Raw genomic sequence first — 21,560 nt, forward strand, 5'->3', positions numbered from 1 at the left:
AACCAGGAAAAAAACTTCGTGATACTATCCCGACATCGTAAGTATTTGGTCTTACATTTAGTTTACTCTCAAAACTAATACCAAATTCTTACTTTATATAATATACAGGGTGTTTCTAAATTCATGCGACAAACTTCAGGAGGTGATTGCTCGTATGAAATTAATATGGGTTCTTCCTATAACAAAATTTCCTCAGCCCAACCCTTAAGGGTGATATCACCCATAAAAGGTGGTAACTAAAATTGAGTTTTTATTTTTTTTTTAGATTTCAGTAAAGCTAGCAACTTAAAATTCTGTAATTTTCGTGCACTCGCAAAGGACTAACCACGTGTATTTTTTCAATGTTCCTGTTACATTATACGGGGGTGAAATTAGCAACCCTTACTTTATTTCATATCAAAACTTTTTTTTCGAGACGAAGTTGTATGAAATAAAATTTAACTTAAAATCCTTGTTTTATTTAAAACTTTTTTTTATTCTTAAATTTTTTTCCCAAAACCAATAGCTGCAGAGAAAAAAAATAAACATCATAATAGCTGCAGAGAAAAAAAAATAAACATCATAATTTATAATTTTTTTAATAAATTGAGTGGAAAACAGTAAAGATGTAAAATGTAATACGATTCATAATAAATGCTGGAAATGACCACCTCTAGCCAAAATACATGAACGTAGCCTAGTGTCATGGATTGCCGTACACGTTCAAAGATTTGAGGTGTAACCCCAAAAACAGGGGCCCTCCTCGGCCAATCCAACGGTTGGGATATGTTACATCTAAATGTTGCCTAGCAGTCCGACAGAAGTGTACTGGAGCACCATCGTGCATGAACCACATGTTTTGTCTGATATTCAGTGCGATGTCTTCAAGTAGTTCAGGGAGATCATTTTGTAGAAAACTGGTGTAAGAAATTCCATTTAATGGCTGAGCCAGAAAATGTGGCCCAATTAAGTTATCCCCTACTATACCAATCCATACGTTCACTGAAAAAACATCTTGAAAATGGTGCTCTATAATCTCATGGGGATTCTCGTCTTCCCATACGTGATTATTGTGAAAATTTATGATAGCTACTCTTGAAAAATGTGCCTCGTCCGTAAACAATACATTATTTAAAAATTGAGGATTTTGTCGCATTTCGTCTGTTAACCATTCACAAAATCTAGCTCGTTGAGGAAAATCTCTAGGTAAAAGAGCTTGAACCCATTTAATGTGGTAAGGATATAACTGCTGCTCTTTTAAAACTCGCCACACAGATGAATGGCTGATATTTAAGGTGTTGGCAATTATTCTAGTGCTTGTTTCCGGGTGTACATCAATTTCATCTAAAATTGCTTGTTCTACTATTACATTTGTAACTGTCCGGAAACGACCAGTACTGTTTGAATTTCTTTTTAACATTCCAGTTTCGGGTAAGCGGTTGTGAATACGTGCAAATACGGAATGATGAGGCGTTATTCGTTGCGGATATTTTTCAGCATAAAGACGTCTAGCTTGTCGACAATTACCATTTGCCATACCATACACAAAATGCATGTCGGCCATTTCAGCGTTTGTATACATGTTATAAAATAAACAATACACAGATAATGCAAAAATAACAACCTACAAACTTACAAGTAAACTTCGATTGGTAACTACCAACAACAGTGTTTGACATCAGTCTACTAAAATTTGAATAAACATTAAGTAAACACGGTAAATGTCGAAGTGACAGCAGCCTACTATTCTAAAACTTTGTAATTAAAAACATTAAGGTAGAGGTGGTCATTTCCAGCATTTATTATGAATCGTATCACATTTTACATCTTTACTGTTTTCCACTCAATTTATTAAAAAAATTATAAATTATGATGTTTATTTTTTTTCTCTGCAGCTATTGGTTTTGGGAAAAAAATTTAAGAATAAAAAAAAGTTTTAAATAAAACAAGGATTTTAAGTTAAATTTTATTTAATACAACTTCGTCTCGAAAAAAAAGTTTTGATATGAAATAAAGTAAGGGTTGCTAATTTCACCCCCGCATAATGTAATAGGAAAATTGAAAAAATACACGTGGTTAGTCCTTTGCGAGTGCACGAAAATTACAGAATTTCAAGTTTCTAGCTTTACTAAAATTAAAAAAAATAATAAAAACTCAATTTTAGTTACCACCTTTTATGGGTGATATCACCCTTAAGGGTTGGGGTGAGGAAATTTTGTTATAGGAAGAACTCATATTAATTTCATACGAGCAATCACCTCCTGAAGTTTGTCGCATGAATTTAGAAACACCCTGTATATTATATATATTATTTTAAATTATAAATAATATCAATAATACATAGATATACAAATAATACTAAAATATAAAATATGTACTATCCTCGATATGTTATTGACTTACTAATCGTGGTATTTTCTTTCTATTGACTTCCTCTTTTAGTATTGATAACCATATCCTACTGCATTCTACCGAGGAATTTGCGACACAATTGGTTTCATTTAGTATAATTATAGCCGCTTCTTTGATTGTTCTCTTTTTACTATGTTTCTTTCATGACTCATGACTATACTTGAATCTATCCACTGAACTCTATGTTCATTATCCCATGCGTGTTGACATATTTGATGTGGTTGTCTTTTTAAAGACTGATCACATGGTATGATTTTTTTGTGACGGATATTCTTGGGTTGGGGTTGATTTCATGTAATCGAATGAACTATCTTTCAGTAAAGTTGTCCCAGGAATGCAACTCGTAAATATTGGCAATATCATTTTAAAGTCTTCTACTTTAAAATGTATAATATATGTCTGAATTGCCGATATAAATGGGTCAAATTAAATTAAATTATTAGAAGTATTTTTTACTAAGCAACAACATTTTTGTTTAATTTATTAATATTTTGTATTTTGACAACGACATCCGATTTGGACGTCGAAACGTTAATAAAATCATTTTTTTAATTAAATTGTGGCTTATTTCCCATTTAGAATAGTTAATTACAAAAATTCCACAAGGAAATTACGAACAGTAGGTTATTCGTCAAATTTCAAATCAAATATTTCAACGTGAAATAACGAAAAAATGAAGCACTTTCCGAGGAAAACTCATCACAACTTTTTATGTTTAAAAAACGCTATATTTTTGTTTTTTTAGTATCTAGTATCAAAATTGAGCAAGTTGCACTCAAAATAAAGAGCATTTTTTTTGGTAAAAAAATCGAAAAAATCTTCCCTAATTAGCATCCTAAATGAATTTAATCATTACCGCTTAACACACTTGCTTTACTTATGTATTTGGCCTTGATCCCGCGTAACAAAAAAAAGTTTATTAATAGCAAGCTGAAAATTTGTTAATAGCTTAACAGTGTCTAGTCGGACAAACTTTGATGTACGGGAACACTGGAACAGGGGAAGTTTTAATTGTGGAACAGCTTACAGGTTTCGAACATCAGACTACGAAAACGTCTCATGTATTTTATCGGACAGAACTTACAATTTATTTGTTACCCTTTCATGAAACTCTTATGCAAAAATCAGACTGATATTCACCACCAATATAATTCCTGTCTTATATACTTTTAAATATAATACTTTTAACGTACTGGATACAAATAGTTAATACATATTTATGTAATAGGTATGTTTGATTTAAAAATTTAAAAAATATTTGTAGGTACCTACCCAGTAGGTACCTACTTTAAAAATATTTGAAATATCCTTATCATACTTGCCAAAAAGTAGGTACGCCATACTAATTTATGTTATACAGTGAGGACGTTTGAGTTGGAATTAATTTCGGGATTTATCTCCATAATCGCCCAGTCTCGAGAAAATTAATTTATTCCAACTCAAACGTCCTCACTGTATAAAAGTTTATGGCTACTCTGAGAGGCGTACAGGGGAAACTAATAGGTCTGGATCCCGCGTATGAAAAAAAGTTGATTAATAGCAAGCTGAAAATTTGTTAATAGCTTAAGGGTGTCTAGTCGAATAAACTTTGATATATGGGAACACTGAAACAGGGGTAGTTTTAATTGTGGAACAGGTTAAAAATTTGGAACGGTCACAGCACGAAAACGGCACATTTATTTTGTCCGACAGAACAGACTTAAACTCTCCGAACAGAGATTAAACTCTCATGAAAAAATCAGACTGCTATTTATTACCTGTCATAATTCATGTCATTTGACATATTCTACATGTTCCACTCATTAAAACGCCCATTTGGTGATAAATAGCAGTCTGATTTTTGCATGGGAGTTTAATCTCTGTTCGAAGAGTTTAAGTCTGTTCTGTCGGACAAAATAAATGTGCCGTTTTCGTGCTGTGACCGTTCCAAATTTTTAACCTGTTCCACAATTAAAACTACCCCTGTTCCAGTGTTCACACATATCAAAGTTTATTCGACTAGACACCCTTAAGCTATTAACAAATTTTCAGCTTGCTATTAATCAACTTTTTTTTCATACGCGGGATCCAGACCTATAAATGGTTGACCCTTCCCAAATTTTACGCCACTGATGGAATTGCTATTTTAGCGTTATTTTTAGATTTTCTAATACTTTATATGTACAGCTGGTTCCAAAAAAACTGATACGACTCTTAAAGCGTATTTTGTAGAAAATTGAGCAGTGTACTTTATTCTTCTTCTTCTTTTTGTTTTTGGTCTCGCTGCAAGGCAATTGCCAGCACGATTTATAGGCGATCTTGATGTAGTCTGGCTCTAAGCCATATCAAAATCGTGGACTATGTTCTTGTAAAAAGCTTTTGATGAGGTGTGATATAATGAATATGAGTTTAATTATATTTATTTAATTTATTATATTTTGATCGATAAATACTTATTATTTACATACTGTCACTGTCACTGCCAAATCTTAAAATTTTTCAGATTATTTCATTCATAGGAGATTCTGACCAATAGAAAGCTGCAGAAATCTGAATTAAATCGATAATTTTTGATAATCTCCCGTCGTTAAGTATATTACGTCAGATGCCCTTCGTTGCTACGAAAAAATACATTCAGTGACATTAATGACAATTAATGTTTTAAAAATTATAAAAGTGATGACTTTCAATCGTCAAATATTTATAAAAACTGTGTGTTTAATGATACTTACATAAATAAATTACAATAAAATTTTGGTTTTGAACAGGTTTATTCATGAAATAATCGCAACAAATTGCACTCGACCTGTGAAATTAATATAGAATTTTTGCTCTCGTGACACTTTGACATAATTTCACTCGCCTTCGGCTCGTGAAATTAAAACTGTCAAAGTGTCACTCGGGAAAAATTCAATAATTTCAGAGCTCTTGTGCAATTACTACTGATTATTTCATTCATAGGAGATTCTGACCAATAGAAAGCTACAGAAATCTGAATTAAATCGATAATTTTTGATAATCTCCCGTCGTTAAGTATATTACGTCAGATGCCCTTCGTTGCTACGAAAAAATACATTCTATGACATTAATGACAATATGTTTTAAAAATTATAAAAGTGATGACTTTCAATCGTCAAATATTTATAAAAACTGTGTGTTTTGGTACTTACATAAATAAATTACAATAAAATTTTGGTTTTGAACAGTTTTATTAATTTAATTTTTGCTCTCGTGACACTTTGACATAATTTCACTCGCCTTCGGCTCGTGAAATTAAAACTGTCAAAGTGTCACTCGGGAAAAATTCAATAATTTCAGAGCTCTTGTGCAATTACTACTGATAACTTCAACCTCAAAAAATGGCTGTTTGTTTGTTTATTTTATTATTTGTCTGTCATAATAAATATAATATAATGTCAGACCAATCATACACTGCTCAAAATAATCAAATCTTACTAAGAGTCATATCAGTTTTTTTTTAGGAACCAGCTGTACCTAAATAATATACTCTTCATTTTCGTAACGACAAAATCGTAAGTTTTCGAGATATTTGAAGTTAAAAATGAAAGAGCGCCATACATTAATCAAAATAGCTGTAATAGAGGTAATAGCAGTCATAGAGGTAAAAATATTAACATAGAGTGAGCCTACCCTCCGCGCTTCCTGACGACAAGATCTCTTGCACTGGTTTGTGCAAGTGTGAGTATAGGCACGGAAGGAGAGGACAACTGTCGCAACTTTAATATGCGTAAGAGTGAAACAACACTGATCCAAATAAAAAAGATGGTGTCGTCACTTCGCTCTGAATGACACTCTGTCTATAAGTCTGTTTATGTTGTATATGTATGTTTTTAGCACGGTTATTAGACTTTATTACGGTTGTCTTGTCCGACGGTGGTGGGGAGACTTATATTTTTGACTTTACGTCACAAGAGTTTACATTCCCATATTTTTAAATGATTTTCGATCATTGAATGTGTGTTATTGTGTATATATGTGTATTATTTGTGTTATTATGAAATAATTAGACAAATAGTACACATTTTATCTTATACCGGGTGGTGAATCGTAAAAAGGGCCATAGAAAACTCAATGTAAAATTCTGAATTGTTGAATTCCTGCTTCCCTAATTATTTTACATCAAAAGTCATGAGAGAATACTTGTAGAGAATTAAAATCTGTATTAAAATCAAAAGTTAAAATTGTTCTACGATTTAAATGTATTCCAAAATTTTGAAAAATATGATACATTTGCCACAATAGGTATGCGTGTAAAAGTAAGGCCACACGTTACTATTTAACTGACAGTGCTCACACCATTGACTGAATAAAAAAATCTTTATTATTAATCCTTTCTCCGCAACTGAGGGTATCTTATCAACTGTATTGTTTTTAAACAATAGATGATAAAATAAAAATATTGACAGTTCAAAAATGTGAACATTATTGAATTGTGTGTGGCCTAAGTTTGGGCTGAAAACTAAAATGTATTACATTTTTACAACATTTTGGAATATGTTTAATTACGTAGACCAATTTTAACAGTTATTTCCAATACAGATTTCAATCCTCTACAAATAGTTTCTAATGTCTTTTGATGTACAATAATTATTAGGGAAGCTGGAATTCAACAGTTCAGAATTTTACATTGAGTTAATGCAAAATTTTGACGCTTTTGACGCATGTCAAAATTCTCAATGTGTTTTAATTGTATTCATTTTTTTCGAATCCTGAGAAAACTAATAAATATTTTTGAAAAATTTAAACTCAGAATGAAAGACTACATTATTACCGAGGGCTGAAAGTCCCTGAAAACTTCTATAATGTTTATTTTAATAAGTTACAGGGCTGGAAATAAAAGAGAAGTGTGATATTTAATTTCAAATATTTCATTCAATAGAATCTGCTTGTTTATTCTAAGGGGCTTTCCGCCCTCGGTAATAATGTAATCTTGCATCCTGCGTTTAAATTTTTCTAAAATACTTGGTTTTCTCAGGATTTGAAAAAAATCATATTACGATTCAAATGACAGTAAACTCTCGTGACGTAATCTCACCCTTAATGTTCATTGGTTAGTCGATTTAGGCAACCGTAGTAATGTCTAAGAACCGTGTGTTTTCAGCGCGTTATTAATTTTGACGTCATATATGATTTTAAGAATGTCGAGAATCGCTACATGACATTTTAGTTAAATCTGACAATTGTCAGAATATTTATATTTATGTTATGAATATCAATATTTATATAAATATTTGCCAAAATATTAATATGTATTTAAAATATTTTTTCTACAACCGTGTTAAAAATGCAATTTTTAGCACTCCATAGGAGCGTTAAAAATGCTACCTTAAAGCACTAGTGCTTTAAAAAATTTAAGGCACTACAGTTAAAAGTGAATTGTCAAATTGTGAAACGTCAAAATATTTATATTTCATTTATTAACATTAATATTAATAGTACAACTTGCGCAATTTGAAAAAGATGGTTTAAAAGGTTTTTTAAAATTTAATTTAAACTGTATTATAGCATTTTTAACACGTTTGTAGAAAAAACTATTAAAATTTGTTAGAATATACAACAATAAAAGTAAGATGTTATTCTATAGTTGTTATGATTTACGTATTGACAGTATAGGCAGTTTTGATGTAATGTCAAGAATGGAATGTCAGTCAAGTTCAAATAAAAATTTTTGTAGATATTGTCCTGTAATTGAGAATTAATAAATTATAATTGTTGATATATAAGACCATTGTAGAAAAAATATTGTATGATATACGTGTTAAAAAGTACATTTTTAAGGCACTCATGTGAATTGCAGAATTCGCTTTGCTCATTCTGCAAACCTTCACATGCGTGCCTTAAAATTGTACTTTTTACACTTATATCATAAATAACTATTAAGGACCAAATAAATAAATATAGAACACAATTTCGCTATACAATATCCGGATATACCAACGACATAAAATATTTAAATTTACGTCGTTTGAATACCTAACTTAGAATTACAAAATTGTCATTTTATCTGTTAACATTGTAAAAGTACTTTCGTTTCAAATTATTTTTATTCGCATCATGGATTGGTTATCTATTTAAAGTACTGTAATTGTCAACCAATTATACATCTCTAAATATAAGTTGCTTTAATATGGAAATACCCTTCAACGAATATATAATTTTCGAAGTTCTATGTTTAATAATTGCGGACGTACGTATTTTTTGTCACTTCGAGCTTAATGCGTTACAGTGAATTCGACAAACTATGACGCACTGAAAAAAGAGTTCGAGATCCACTGTATATTATTTACCTAGAAAGTATTGGAGAATACAAATATTGTGCTAAAATAGCAATGGCGCCAGTGGCGTAAAATTTGGGAAGGTAAACCATTCACTCTCCCATGTCGTACGCCTCTGGTAGTAGCCAGAAACGTTTGTTTATCACAATTTATTGGGGTGTAGGGTAACTATACTTTGTGTAAAGTATGACAGGATATTTCAAATAGTTTTAAAGTACTGGCTAAAAATATTTATTAATTTTTTAAATAAAACACCCTGTAACTCAATAATAGTCTAAGAGCTAGTAGTGAACCCTTCGACTAACGGTCGTCCTGTAAGTCTAGAAATTTTTCTAGTGATAATTCATAGCATACCAAGGCTAAAAACCATGACCTGGCAGGCCTCAGCGGTGCACGTGTATCTACCAGGTGAATCGAAAAGTGCAAATTTAGGGGGTAAAATAAACTTTCTCCTGTAAGGTTTAAATTTAAGTATGTGTTTGAGTAAGTCATTTAGAAGAAATGTGTACAATGACAGGCGATTCTGAAGAGCATAAGACCTTGCCAGGCGAGGGGAAAGATTAGGGGTTTTTCCTAAATTTATTTTTTTTTTGAACAAATTTTTTTTAAGTTTTTTGAATCATTCCAAACAGAAAAGGTCTTTAGTGATTTTTCTCTTAAGTTAATAGTTTTTGTTATATAAGCGATTGAAAATTTTGAAAATTGCGAAATCGACCATGTTTAACCCTAAATCGGACATTTATCTAAAAATTTCAAAGTTGCCAAGGTAGGTAGATATTCTTTAAACATTGATTGATGAAATCTCAAAGAGTTTTTTGCAATAAAATATCGGAAACTCCTTTGTTTTTTAATTGCTAATCAAGCGGACGCGACACTGTAGTAAGTGAGGACGTTTGAGTTGGCATAAATTCATTATCTCGAGAATGGGCAAATTTCAAGAGCAATCCTCAGACAGGTCGATTTTTATTTTTAAATTAGGACTTTTTGGCATATATATAATACTAGTGACGTCATCCATCTGAGCGTGATGACGTAATCGATGATTTTTTTATATGAGAGTAGGGGTTGTGTGATAGCTCATTTGAAAGGTTATTTAATTCTCTATTCACTAATATAAACATTAACATAATTATTTTTACAGGGTGTACAAAAAAATTTTTTTTATTAAATTAACTTTGATTAAATTTGACAAATAGAAGAAAATTTTTTTTGTACACCCTGTATAAATAATTATGTTAATGTTTATATTAGTGAATAGAGAATTAAATAACCTTTCAAATGAGCTATCACACAACCCCTACTCTTATTTAAAAAAAGCATCGATTACGTCATCACGCCCAGATGGATGACGTCACTAGTATTATATATATACCAAAAAGTCCTAATTTAAAAATAAAAATCGACCTGTCTGAGGATTTCTCTTGAAATTTGCCCATTCTCGAGATAATAAATTTATGCAAACTCAAACGTCCTCACTTGATTAGCAATTAAAAAAACAAAGGGGTTTTCGATATTTTATTGCAAAAAACTCTTCGGGATTTCGTCAATCAATGTTTAAGGAATATCTACGTACCTTGCCAATATTGAAATTTTTAGATAAATATGTCCGATTTAGGGTTAAAAATGGCCGATTTCGCAATTTTCAAAATTTTCAATCGCTTACATAACAAAAACTATTCACTTAAGAGAAAAATCACTAAAGACCTTTTCTGTTTGGAATGATTCAAAAAACTTAAAAAAAATTTGTTCAAAAAAAATAAATTTAGGAAAAACCCCTAATCTTTCCCCTCGCCTGGCAAGGTCTTATTCTCTTCAGAATCGCCTGTCATTGTACACATTTCTTCTAAATGACTTACTCAAACACATACTTAAATTTAAACCTTACAGGAGAAAGTTTATTTTACCCCCTAAATTTGCACTTTTCGATTCACCTGGTAGATACACGTGCACCGCTGAGGCCTGCCAGGTCATGGTTTTTAGCCTTGGTGTGCTATGAATTATCACTAGAAAAATTTCTAGACTTACAGGACGACCGTTAGTCGGAGGGTTCACTAGCTCTTAGACTATAACAAGTCACATGTTATTGAAGTGATTTGGGTTCAATCTTGATATTTTGAGGTCTAGAATTTACAACTCAGAGATTCGACATTTATAATGAATCACCCTGTATATAAGTTTCATTGGTTCAAAGTGCTTATTGTTAAAAGGACTGTAGTTGAAAGTGCACGAACGAGTTACTAATCACGAGTGTGCGCAGATTTTGAGCAGCCTTATTTTAACCAAATATTATACAGAAAAACAAGGCATACAAAATATTCAGAAAAGCAACACATACATTTTTTACTATTTGAGATTTTTGGTATCACTAATGATATTCTTCAGTTATTTAAATAAAAAAAAATATTTTAAAATACAATATTTTTAAAAATATGCACTTTGAACCGATCAAACTTACAGATCATAATATTATATTAAAAATATATAAGTAACTAGTGAAGTGGTAACGATTATTTCTATTTGGGATCCTAATTAGGGGGTGATATTCACGAGTTTTTTACCAAAAAAGATGGACCAACTTTATTTTGAGCGTAACTTGCTTACTTTTGATGCTAGAAACTTTTTTTAAAAACAAAAATTAAGCTTTGATGTAATAAAGACTTTAAAAAGCTGTGATGAGTTTTCTCCGAAAAGTGCTTCATTTTTTAGTTATTTCACGTTCAAATATGCCATTTGGAATTTGATGAATAAGAACCTATGTTGCATATTAGCTACAACTCTGATTCTACTGGGTTTACAGACTTCATACACATATCTACATCATTTTTTTCACTTTTTTATAGACTACATTTTTGCTAAGAATATTTTTTCGATAAACTAGTTACTTTTTCAGTTATTTGCGAAAAAACATCTAAAACCGTGATTTTTCTGTTGAAAGATAAACATATTCACTCGCAAATATGTCGAAAATATTGACTTATTGAAAAAATTTATAAAACAAAAGTTGCTTAGAATTAGTCAGTTTATCCACTTCGGCACTTATTTTAAACGTATGTTTTTCACCCCCGAGAAGGGCTAATACTTACCTCCTGGGCAAAAGCACACATTGGCACAATTTCACTTTATTTTTATCACAAATTGTATGTCAATCCAAGCAGTTCTTTTAAATTAGGAGCAAAAACCGTGAGTGAATGGACTGAAAATAATATTCGTGTTTAAAACTGAATAAACTGTGGAGCAAAGTGTTCCGTGTTTATTAAAAGACGTACCATTCAGAAATGATAAAGTAAGAAACCCAGCGTGGGATTATATGGTTAAGTCGATGGGTGGAATCTCAACTTCTTGGAGTGGTTCTTAAACAGTAATGTACGTTGGCAGACAATATAATGAACTTTTAAATTCAAATTGCCCTTTGTCAAAATATTTTTTTTAATTATATGAATACTGAATGATGAACAATAAAGAAAATTAAAATATTTTAAGGAGAGTAAAAACTAAAGTTATAAAGTGTTTGTAATTAATTACATTGGCTACATTAAGGAAATAAAAATATATACAGGGTGTAACAAAAAGGTAAGTACACAAATAAAAGGTAGATACATTAAATCACATATTCTGAGACCAAAAATAGTTCGATTGAACATAACTTACCTGCTATGCCTGGATCCCGCGTACCAAAAAACAGTTTATTAATAGCAAGCTGAAAATTTGTTGATATGTCGTTTAACGGTGTCTAATCGGACAAACTTTGATGAACGGGAACACTAGAACAGGGGAAGTTTTAATTGTGGAATAGGTTACAGGATTCGAACGTTCCATTCGAACCATTCGAACGATTCGATACGAAAACGTCCCATGTATTTTGTCGGACAGAACTTCCAATTGATTTGTTACCCTTTCATTAAACTCTCATGAACAAATCAGATTGCTATTTACCACCAACATACTTCCAGTCATTTGACATGTTCTACGTGTCGGACTTATTAAAATGCACAACATCTGCCTGACAAACATTTTTTCATATACAGTGAGCACGTAAAGGTTAGAATAAATTCATTTTCTCAAGAATGGACCATTTTGGAAAAAATCCCGAAACAGGTCAATTTTTATTTTTAAATTACGACTTTTTGGCATATATATCATACTAGTGATGTCATCCATCTGGGCGTGATGACGCCATCGATGATTTTTTTTAAATGAGAATAGGGGTCGTGCGACAGCTGATTTGAGAGGCGATTTAATTTTCTATTCAGTAATATAAACATTAACCCGGGAGTAGTCGCGCTCAGTTCTGTAACGTGAACAGTCGCGTGTTAGATTTCATCTCACATTACGAATTTAAATACGAATTTACAACAAATTTTTATTTTATAGTATTTTTATTTACTTTATTATTTCTAACAATTATTAAAACTAATTGGCTCTCCCTAAAGCCATACATTCCACAAAAAGAAGAAGAAAAAAAGAAAAAAAAATACCTACGCATTACTACACTCTTCCTCGGGGCAGTTACGAAATTTTTTCAAAATTGCAAAATTTTTCATCAAGTTTTCGCGAAAAGGGATAAAATGTGAGATTCTATCTAACGGCGCGACTACTCGCGGGTTAACATAATTATTTATACAGGGTGTCAAAAAAAATTTTTGTTAATTAAATTTATTGACATAAAACAGAAAAAACAGGAACAGAAAACAGAAAAAAATGTTTATTTAGAAAATAATCATTGCTTTTCGCTTAAATTAAATGTTCGATCTGTCAAGAGGCATGTGGATGGCTGCTTTAATATGGAATTTAAGCAAAAAACAATATTTATTTGTCAAATAAACATTTTCCTGTTTTCTGATAGCAGTAAAATTTATTTTGAATTAAATAAATTACACACATTCTTCTTTTTATGTCAATAAATTTAATTAAAAAAATATTTTTGGACCCCTGTATAAATAATTATGTTAATGTTTATATTACTGAATAGAGAATTGAATTACCTTTCAAATGAGCTATCACACGACCCCTATTCTCATTTAAAAAAATCATCGATGACGCCATCACACCCAGATGGATGACGTCACTAGTATCCTATATATGACAAAAAGTCGTAAATTAAAAATAAAAATTGACCTGTTTCAGAATTTATTTCCAAAATTGCCCATTCATGTAAAAATGAATTTATTCCAACCTTTACGTGCTCACTGAATAATATAAAGTTTGCTATTAAATAAACTTAAAAACAACCTGCTAGTTTTCACTATCATAAACTTGTCAGGATGACACGTTCCACAATTAAAATCACGTTCCACAATTAAAACTTCCCCTGTTCCAGTGTTCCCATACATCAAAGTTTGTCCGACTAGACACCGTTAAGCTATTAACAAATTTTCAGCTTGCTATTAATAAACTTTTTTTTGGTACGCGGGATCCAGGCATATTAGTACACAAATGTGCACATAAAAAAAGTTACAGCCCATTGAAGTTACAAAATGAAAATCGATTTTTTTAATATCAAAAGCTCTGAGATTTTCTATTGAAAATGGACACGTCGCTTTCGTCTGACAGGAACATCGTAAAAAAATAACAGTGAAATTTGTACACCCCATAAATGTTTATTGGGGTTTCGTTCCCTTAAACGGCCCCTAATTAAATTATTATTGTGTTATTAATTAAATACAATATGATGTTGGAGGATATCTTTCACTTTGGATGTCTGGGTTTGGGTATATTATATGCATAAATTGAAATACAATACATATACATGTAGGCATTTTTTTAATGTTCTTAAAATTTATATAATTACGTTATTTATTTAAAATTATTTAAAAATAACAGTTATTTTTGAACAGTTTTGAAAGGTTATTCCTGGTAAGTTTTGCTTCAACACATTTTTTGACAAGATTAATTGTGTTTGATATTGTGCATGTTACCATGGAAACGGCGATATGTATGGAAAACCGTAGGAGAACCCGTGAGAAAAAATATATCTCACTGCAATGGCCGACTTTTCTCACTGCATGATGAATTGTTCGTTTTGAATGTTTGTAAGTAGTGAGAGAAGTTGCACATTGTATAGTATTCATAGAAAAATACATTTTTGCTAACTTAATATTCATATCAGCTCTTTTATAGCTGGAATATTGTGTGCGCCACTAATTTTCTTAACTGTTATTTTCTTTTAATCATGAATACAATAATAAATATTTTTTTCTAGTAGATAAAAATTGACTTACGTTTACATTCGTGTGCATTCTGAGCTGTCGCTCTTCCCCAAGGCGCATCATTATAAAACGGTAAACATTCGTTACAGTCTGGTCCTGCTGTATTGTGTTCGCACTTGCATACCCTTCTCTTTGATCCGTCCACTCCTGTGGAGGTTATGCATTCCGAGGCATGACCATTACATTTACATCTTGCGCCGACGGCAATATCCGATATCGCGTAGAAATAGGATTTAAGTACCTGATTATCTCCAAAAACTTCATCTCCAAATGTGTTTAAACGATCTAATGTGAACATTATCTCAGTTGCTGTAACCCATTCCTGTAACAAAAAACAGAAATTTAAGTACCTAACTATTGTTAAATCTGGCCACCATCAATAATATGTTAAATTATTGATGGAAACTAGTCTCAAAAAAGATTCTGAAACTGTTTCCTTTTGACATGTCTAAGTTAAATACTATGTTTATATCGGATTAAGCCACAAGTGATTGAAATGATTATTTCATTCATAGGAGATTCTGACCAATAGAAAGCTACAGAAATCTGAATTAAATCGATAATTTTTGATAATCTCCCGTCGTTAAGTATATTACGTCAGATGACCTTCGTTGCTACGAAAAAATACATTCAGTGACATTAATGACAATTAATGTTTTAAAAATTATCAAAGTGATGACTTTCAATAGTCAAATATTTATAAAAACTGTGTGTTTAATGGTACTTACATAAATAAATTACAATAAAATTTTGGTTTTGAACAGTTTTATTCATGAAATAATCGCAACAAATTGCACTCGACCTCTGAAATTAATATAGAATTTTTGCTCTCGTGACACTTTGACATAATTTCACTCGCCTTCGGCTCGTGAAATTAAAACTGTCAAAGTGTCACTCGGGAAAAATTCAATAATTTCAATGCTCTTGTGCAATTACTACTGATTATTTCATTCATAGGAGATTCTGACCAATAGAAAGCTACAGAAATCTGAATTAAATCGATAATTTTTGATAATCTCCCGTCGTTAAGTATATTACGTCAGATGCCCTTCGTTGAGGTCCGTAAAGTTGGCTTGTCCACTTTTATATAACAATAAAATTTTTATGCCATAATTTAGTGCTCATTTAGTGCTAATTTTGTACCGCAGTCTCGAATTTTGTGCTCTTTATTTATTTAAAAAAGCAGGTGGACAATGAAAAAATAAAATTATTCAGATTCTAAATAGGCTATAATTTAGTGCTCATTTAGTGCTAATTTTGTACCATAAACATTATAATGAAATATTTGTTTAAACAATTTGTTATAAACAAAATTTTAAAAAATTAAAAAATAGAAAATTTTTTATGCTAGAATTTAGTGCTCATTTAGTGCTAACAAAATATCCATATCCTGAATTTTGTGCTCTTTATTTATTTAAAAAAGCAGGTGGACAAGCCAGCTTAACGTTAAGCTGGCTTGTCCACTCTTAGTACACAATGAAAAAATAAAATTATTCAGATTCTAAATGGGCTATAATTTAGTGCTCATTTAGTGCTAATTTTGTACCATAAACATTATAATAAAATATTTGTTTAAACAATTTGTTATAAACAAAACTTTTAAAAATTAAAATATTGAAAATTTTTTTATGCAATAATTTAGTGCTCATTTGGTGCTAATTTTGTACTATAAAGATTATTATAAAACATTAAAATTTTAAACAGTAATAAAAACGAAAATTTTTAGTGATCCAATTTAGCGCAAATTGTGTGCAAATAACTAAATAAGACATCGTGAGATCAAATTTGGTGCTCTTTATTAATGTAGAAAAGAATTACAGTCTAAATATAAAGGCATGGTGATACAGTTTTAATTGATTTTATTTATACGTTTTTTCAACTTTAATGTATATTAGAAATTCTATGTTGACTTTTTTGTCCACATCTTTGGTTAGAGTTCTTTGCGTTCCTGCATTGAGATCATTAAACTCGGTCCACAGATTATTTCTGCGACAGATTGTTGTGTAGTGTCCCATGGACAGTTTTCCTAATCCATTAGTCGAGGTAAGGTCATTGTTAATGTAACGGATTACTCCTACCAGTAAATAATAATCAGAGGTCCCAAGTACATCAGAAAATTTTATCGGGATGTTATCCAGATGAGTTAATGTCCTGATGTCCGTTAATTGAATTAAGATAATTGGACCTGTAAAGAAATTATTTTAAGTATATGGATTTTCTTTAATTTATGTGTACACGTGAAAAATAAAATACTTTTGTTGATTTTAATCATTTAAAACGTACCACTTGAATCATATTGCACTTCTGATTGTCCTAAGCATCCTCTTCTGCTACAATCTCTGTCAGCTGTTAATGCTTCTTGCATTTCCACTTCGCTTAAAGCTTCCTTAAAGAGTAAGTTATCCAAAAAATAATAATTCGTTTCTCGGGTTCTTTGAGGGCAACCATTATTACAGTTTATGACTATTCTGTTAATTGGTAATTTTTCAATTAATTTTAACATCATGTCAAAAGCATTTGTGTTGCAGTCTACGTGTATTACTTTTTGAAGTTCATTATTTGTTTTGTTTAGTGTCTTCTGTATAGCACTTTCATGAAACTCCAGTAAAATTCTGCCTCGTTTTACATAAGATTGTGCAACTCCCATCTTTTTTATATATAGTGCAAGTGCAATAAATGGACAATCCTTTTGTAATGTTTTTAATGCATTTTCGACTTCCGAATGGTCTATTGCTCCAACAATAAACGATTGTACAATTGAATCTATTGCACACGTGTTATAAAATGAATACAATTGTTTTTTAATTGTCACACCCTAGAATAAAAGAAACCGGTATAAAATTTTAAATATTTTAATTATTTTGTTTATCGTAATAAATTCATAATTTGATTGAACTGAGTTCATTTAAATTAAGTAATTATTCACTATTAACTATTTTGCAACACAAAGTAATATTTAATATAAACTGATTAATTTTTCCTTTAAATTTAAAGCATTTCCATTCTTCAGAATAGGCACTTTCTGCAAATTATCTTGAAACAGTGAATCAAAAGTAGTTTGGTTTTGATCCAAGTATTTTGATAACTTTGCAGATTTTGTTCTCGATTTTTTAGTTGTATTTTTTGATGCCTTAGTGACTTGACCACGCCAATTTTCTTCTTTTCCTAAGTCGATTATTTGTTGTACGTTGTTTACAGCATTGCAGTTGTTGCACAACATTTCACTACTCCCTTTTTTTTGTTGTGCACAACTGGATGAACACAATTGGCATATTATTTCTTTGGTATTAATTATTCTTACGTTCTCTTCTTGAATTGTATCTGTAAACATGAGAGAAAATAAAAATAGTTGTAAAATATATAACAAGGTGTAATGAATAAGAAATACCTACTTCAGTTAGAAGCTTTTACATACCTTTTACGAATTCTTTATCTTCCTTAATTGAGATTGACTTTGGTTCAGTAGCAATTATTAAATTTCTTTCTGCATCAAGATCTTTCTCCGATTCATTTCCAGATCCTTTAGTAATTTCAACGTTATCTTCTTTGTTTTCCATTGCATCAGTTTTCGCTTGAATTATATTAGAGCGACCAACCAGGTACTCTAAAATCGCATTAACTGCTGCATCTGCTCTCAATTTTTTTTCAAATAAATCTTTTTTTTTTATTTTTTATTTCGCTTTCTACTGCAGAACTGGAAGCCGGAATTTTACCAAATCTAAATTTTTGTACCCAAATACAAGACCATAACGGGAAGCTTTTAATGGCTTTCTTTAAACGTGCGCAAAATTCTGGCAAATTAAATGGATTGTCATGTATTCCTATTTCTTTTGTTTTCACCATTTCGACTTCTTTTTCAACATTTTCAAACCAATCTGACCAACAATTTATTGGTTTATCTGTTAAGTTTTCACTTTCTTCGTTTGTGTCGTCAAAAATAGATTCATTAGTTGGCCTCATTGATTCCCATTTTTCTGTTACTTCTTCGTCGAAAAGAGCCTCTTCTAAACCATGTGGCTGAACTATATTTTTTAAAAATTGTTTTTGCGTTTCACAACTACTGTCTTCATTTGAATTAATGAGTAATCCATCTGTTTCGCAAGAAGCCACTATTAAAATTGCTTTTAGAATAGTGGTTGCTCTTTCTATAGTTTGACATAATAATAATTGTCCTATAGCAGCTTTATAAAATACTTTCAACTTTCTTAGATTTTGTCAAGTCACTCAAAAAATTTACGTACAATTTAATGAAATGAGCAACATCCATTCTAATAAAACATTGAGGGAGGTCAGAAGCATTAACATATTCTTCGATGGTGCGGTACTGAGTGAATGCTTTAATGCTGGCGATTATGAGCGCTTTTCCTCCATCACACGTGAATTATTTAGGTTGAGGGGCACCTAAACGAGTCCACTCGTTAAGGAAGTACATAACTGCATTAGTATTATGTACTGAGCTCAGCATTTGTGCTACACTAAATTGTCCTGCATCGTTGTTAACAACAATCGAATATAAATAAACAGGGCCTGCTTTTGTTCCTCCAATCGTTTCAATGCTATTTGCAATATTTCCTGTCGCATCTAGACAAACGCTTGTAATTTCATTTTTTGCATAATAAAAGTATAATCTTGTTTGATGTGCGGTCCAAAAGTGCACGAAAAAGGGATCATAACCAATGCCATGAATTGCGTTATTCCAGGTAGAAGTTTTCATAATACGTATTGCTTCAAAAAGGTCTGAATGAATGTATTGTGAACGGACATGTCCAGCTTTAGCAACTCTTAAAACAGGTGCACTAGGCATAAAAGGTGGTTCTTGATCGCCTGGTTCCATATTTCCTCTAGCTTGTTCAGTTCGATATATTTCTGCTCCTTTATTAGTCAATTCAATTGCAGCTTCCGTCCGAAATGGTTCCCTCAAATAGCGTTTTTTGCATTTGCCAAAGTTTTTTCCTTTCTTGACAACACATTCCATTTGCACATCTTCAAAATAAGTTTCATTATCAAGTGTACAAAGAAGTTTGCTACAACAGCTACAATATCCTAAAAAAATTACATTTTTCTAAATTAAATTTTTATATGATTTAAAGTTTAAAAAATAAGATTATAATGTAATAATAATAACGTAAAATAAGTCTTGTACAAAAATTTTATAATTAAAATATTGAAAACAGGAACATATTTAGGTATCAATATTATTTTGAAATGTCACTTTTCATACTTAATGAAATACAAATGTGGACAAATTCAATTTGATAAATTTTTATTCGTATTAAAAATTAGAAGCGTATCATTGAACATTTTGTGGGTTGATAGATAGATTTTTGTGGTCTATTTATTTATTTATTATTTAATCTATTTATCCATAATCTATTAAGTCTATTTATTATGTAATAGGAACTCAAAAATACTTAAATACCTAGGGTAGACCGGGGCAAAGATAATAATCTAATCTAAACTTCTTCACACTTATTTCGAAGATATTTCGATTATTATTTATCGATACAGTCGCTATTCTGGGCAAAGGAAATAGCCAGGGCAAAAATAATAATCGAAATATCTTCATAATTTATTACCCCCCTAATACTTATATGTGTACGTCCGCATGAAAAGGGCCCATTTTGTCGATTTCATTTTAGGAGATAATCGTAATTTTCTAAGAGTTTAACTGTTAAACTGTTTTGGTCAGTCAGAGTCAGAGATATAAAATCTCATAGTCCTAATATTACGATTATAACAAATTTGATATAGATAATTATGTAGGTATTTCGGAACCTTATTTAAAATAAAAACTTATTTGAGGTGTATTTATAGTCTCTAAATCTCATTTGGCATCAATTTCATTTGACTGAAATTTCTTTTGGCTTTTATTTCATTTGGCCGAAATCTCATTTTCCATCAAACTTATTTACCATAAATGACATTTATCATAAATTTAACATGTATAAATTTATGACAAATAAGATTTAGGGAATATTCATGCTTAAAGAGTTAATGAAAGAAATAAACTATTGCATAATTTTAAATTATACTACTAAATTTTTTTGTTGTGTCACTAATTCTAATTTTGATTTTAAGTTATAAAGAATGAAGAAAATGTTAAAAAACTTACCTTGAAGAGTACCATAATTACCATTATCAGTAATTGAATGATTCAGAATATTGAATCCACAGGGTATTTTTGTTCCAGCCCAAATTGCAAACGTAATCCATCGCGAATAATTACGCGATGAATCTAAACGCAATGACTCCCTTGTATAAACTTTGTTTTTTCTTGTTTCGCGTCTTTTATATGTCTTTTGTACTAATAAGGCTTCATATTCTGATTTTTTACCATAAATTATAAAGCTAATTTCGTCACTGTTCGAAAAAAAACTGTCTTGATCTTTATTAATTACACATTTGCTAATATTTTCATCAATTGTGGGTTCGGTGAATTTCGTTTTCCTTAAATTACATACTCTACTATATAACGTAGTATGCTTTAATTTGCCACCCAGCTCTTCACAGAAGTCAAGCCATACACCATCTTCTTTACTTTTTAGTTTTTTAAAATCGTCATCATAATAAAGCAGATGCTTCGACTTTTCATAAGCAGACGGTGAACTTTTCACTCTAGACGGTGAAATGTTCCTTTTCCTACCAACGTGAGGGATACTCATTTTCACAACTATTTCACTATTAAGGG

General features: G+C 30.8%; 2 protein-coding genes across 2 annotated transcripts in view; both read right to left on the reverse strand.

Moving 5' to 3' along the window:
* The window catches only part of LOC126890352 (laminin subunit gamma-1-like), a 255,953-nt gene that overhangs the window by 91,211 nt on the left and 143,182 nt on the right, over positions 1–21,560 (reverse strand). Inside the window, exon 5 of the mRNA XM_050659222.1 lies at positions 14,885–15,194. Coding sequence (XP_050515179.1) covers positions 14,885–15,194 — 310 coding nt within the window. The remainder of the gene's footprint in view (positions 1–14,884; positions 15,195–21,560) is intronic.
* LOC126890353 (uncharacterized) lies at positions 16,652–17,582 on the reverse strand. The gene is made up of 2 exons (XM_050659223.1): positions 17,156–17,582; positions 16,652–17,057 (listed from the first exon to the last, which is right to left on the reverse strand). Exons 1-2 carry the CDS (start codon positions 17,517–17,519, stop codon positions 16,732–16,734), a joined length of 690 nt encoding a protein of 229 aa, XP_050515180.1. The 5' UTR covers positions 17,520–17,582; the 3' UTR covers positions 16,652–16,731.

The sequence above is a fragment of the Diabrotica virgifera genome, chromosome 8 (assembly GCF_917563875.1).
Source record: "Diabrotica virgifera virgifera chromosome 8, PGI_DIABVI_V3a".
Taxonomy (NCBI): domain Eukaryota; kingdom Metazoa; phylum Arthropoda; class Insecta; order Coleoptera; family Chrysomelidae; genus Diabrotica; species Diabrotica virgifera.

Excerpts from the sequence above, each read along its gene's own strand:
- LOC126890353 (XM_050659223.1), bottom strand. The coding sequence starts at position 17,519 with ATGGGAGTTGCACAATCTTATGTAAAACGAGGCAGAATTTTACTGGAG. Across the intron at positions 17,058-17,155 it reads AGTGCAATATGATTCAAGTG|GTCCAATTATCTTAATTCAA; the intron begins GTACGTTTTAAA and ends ATTTCTTTACAG.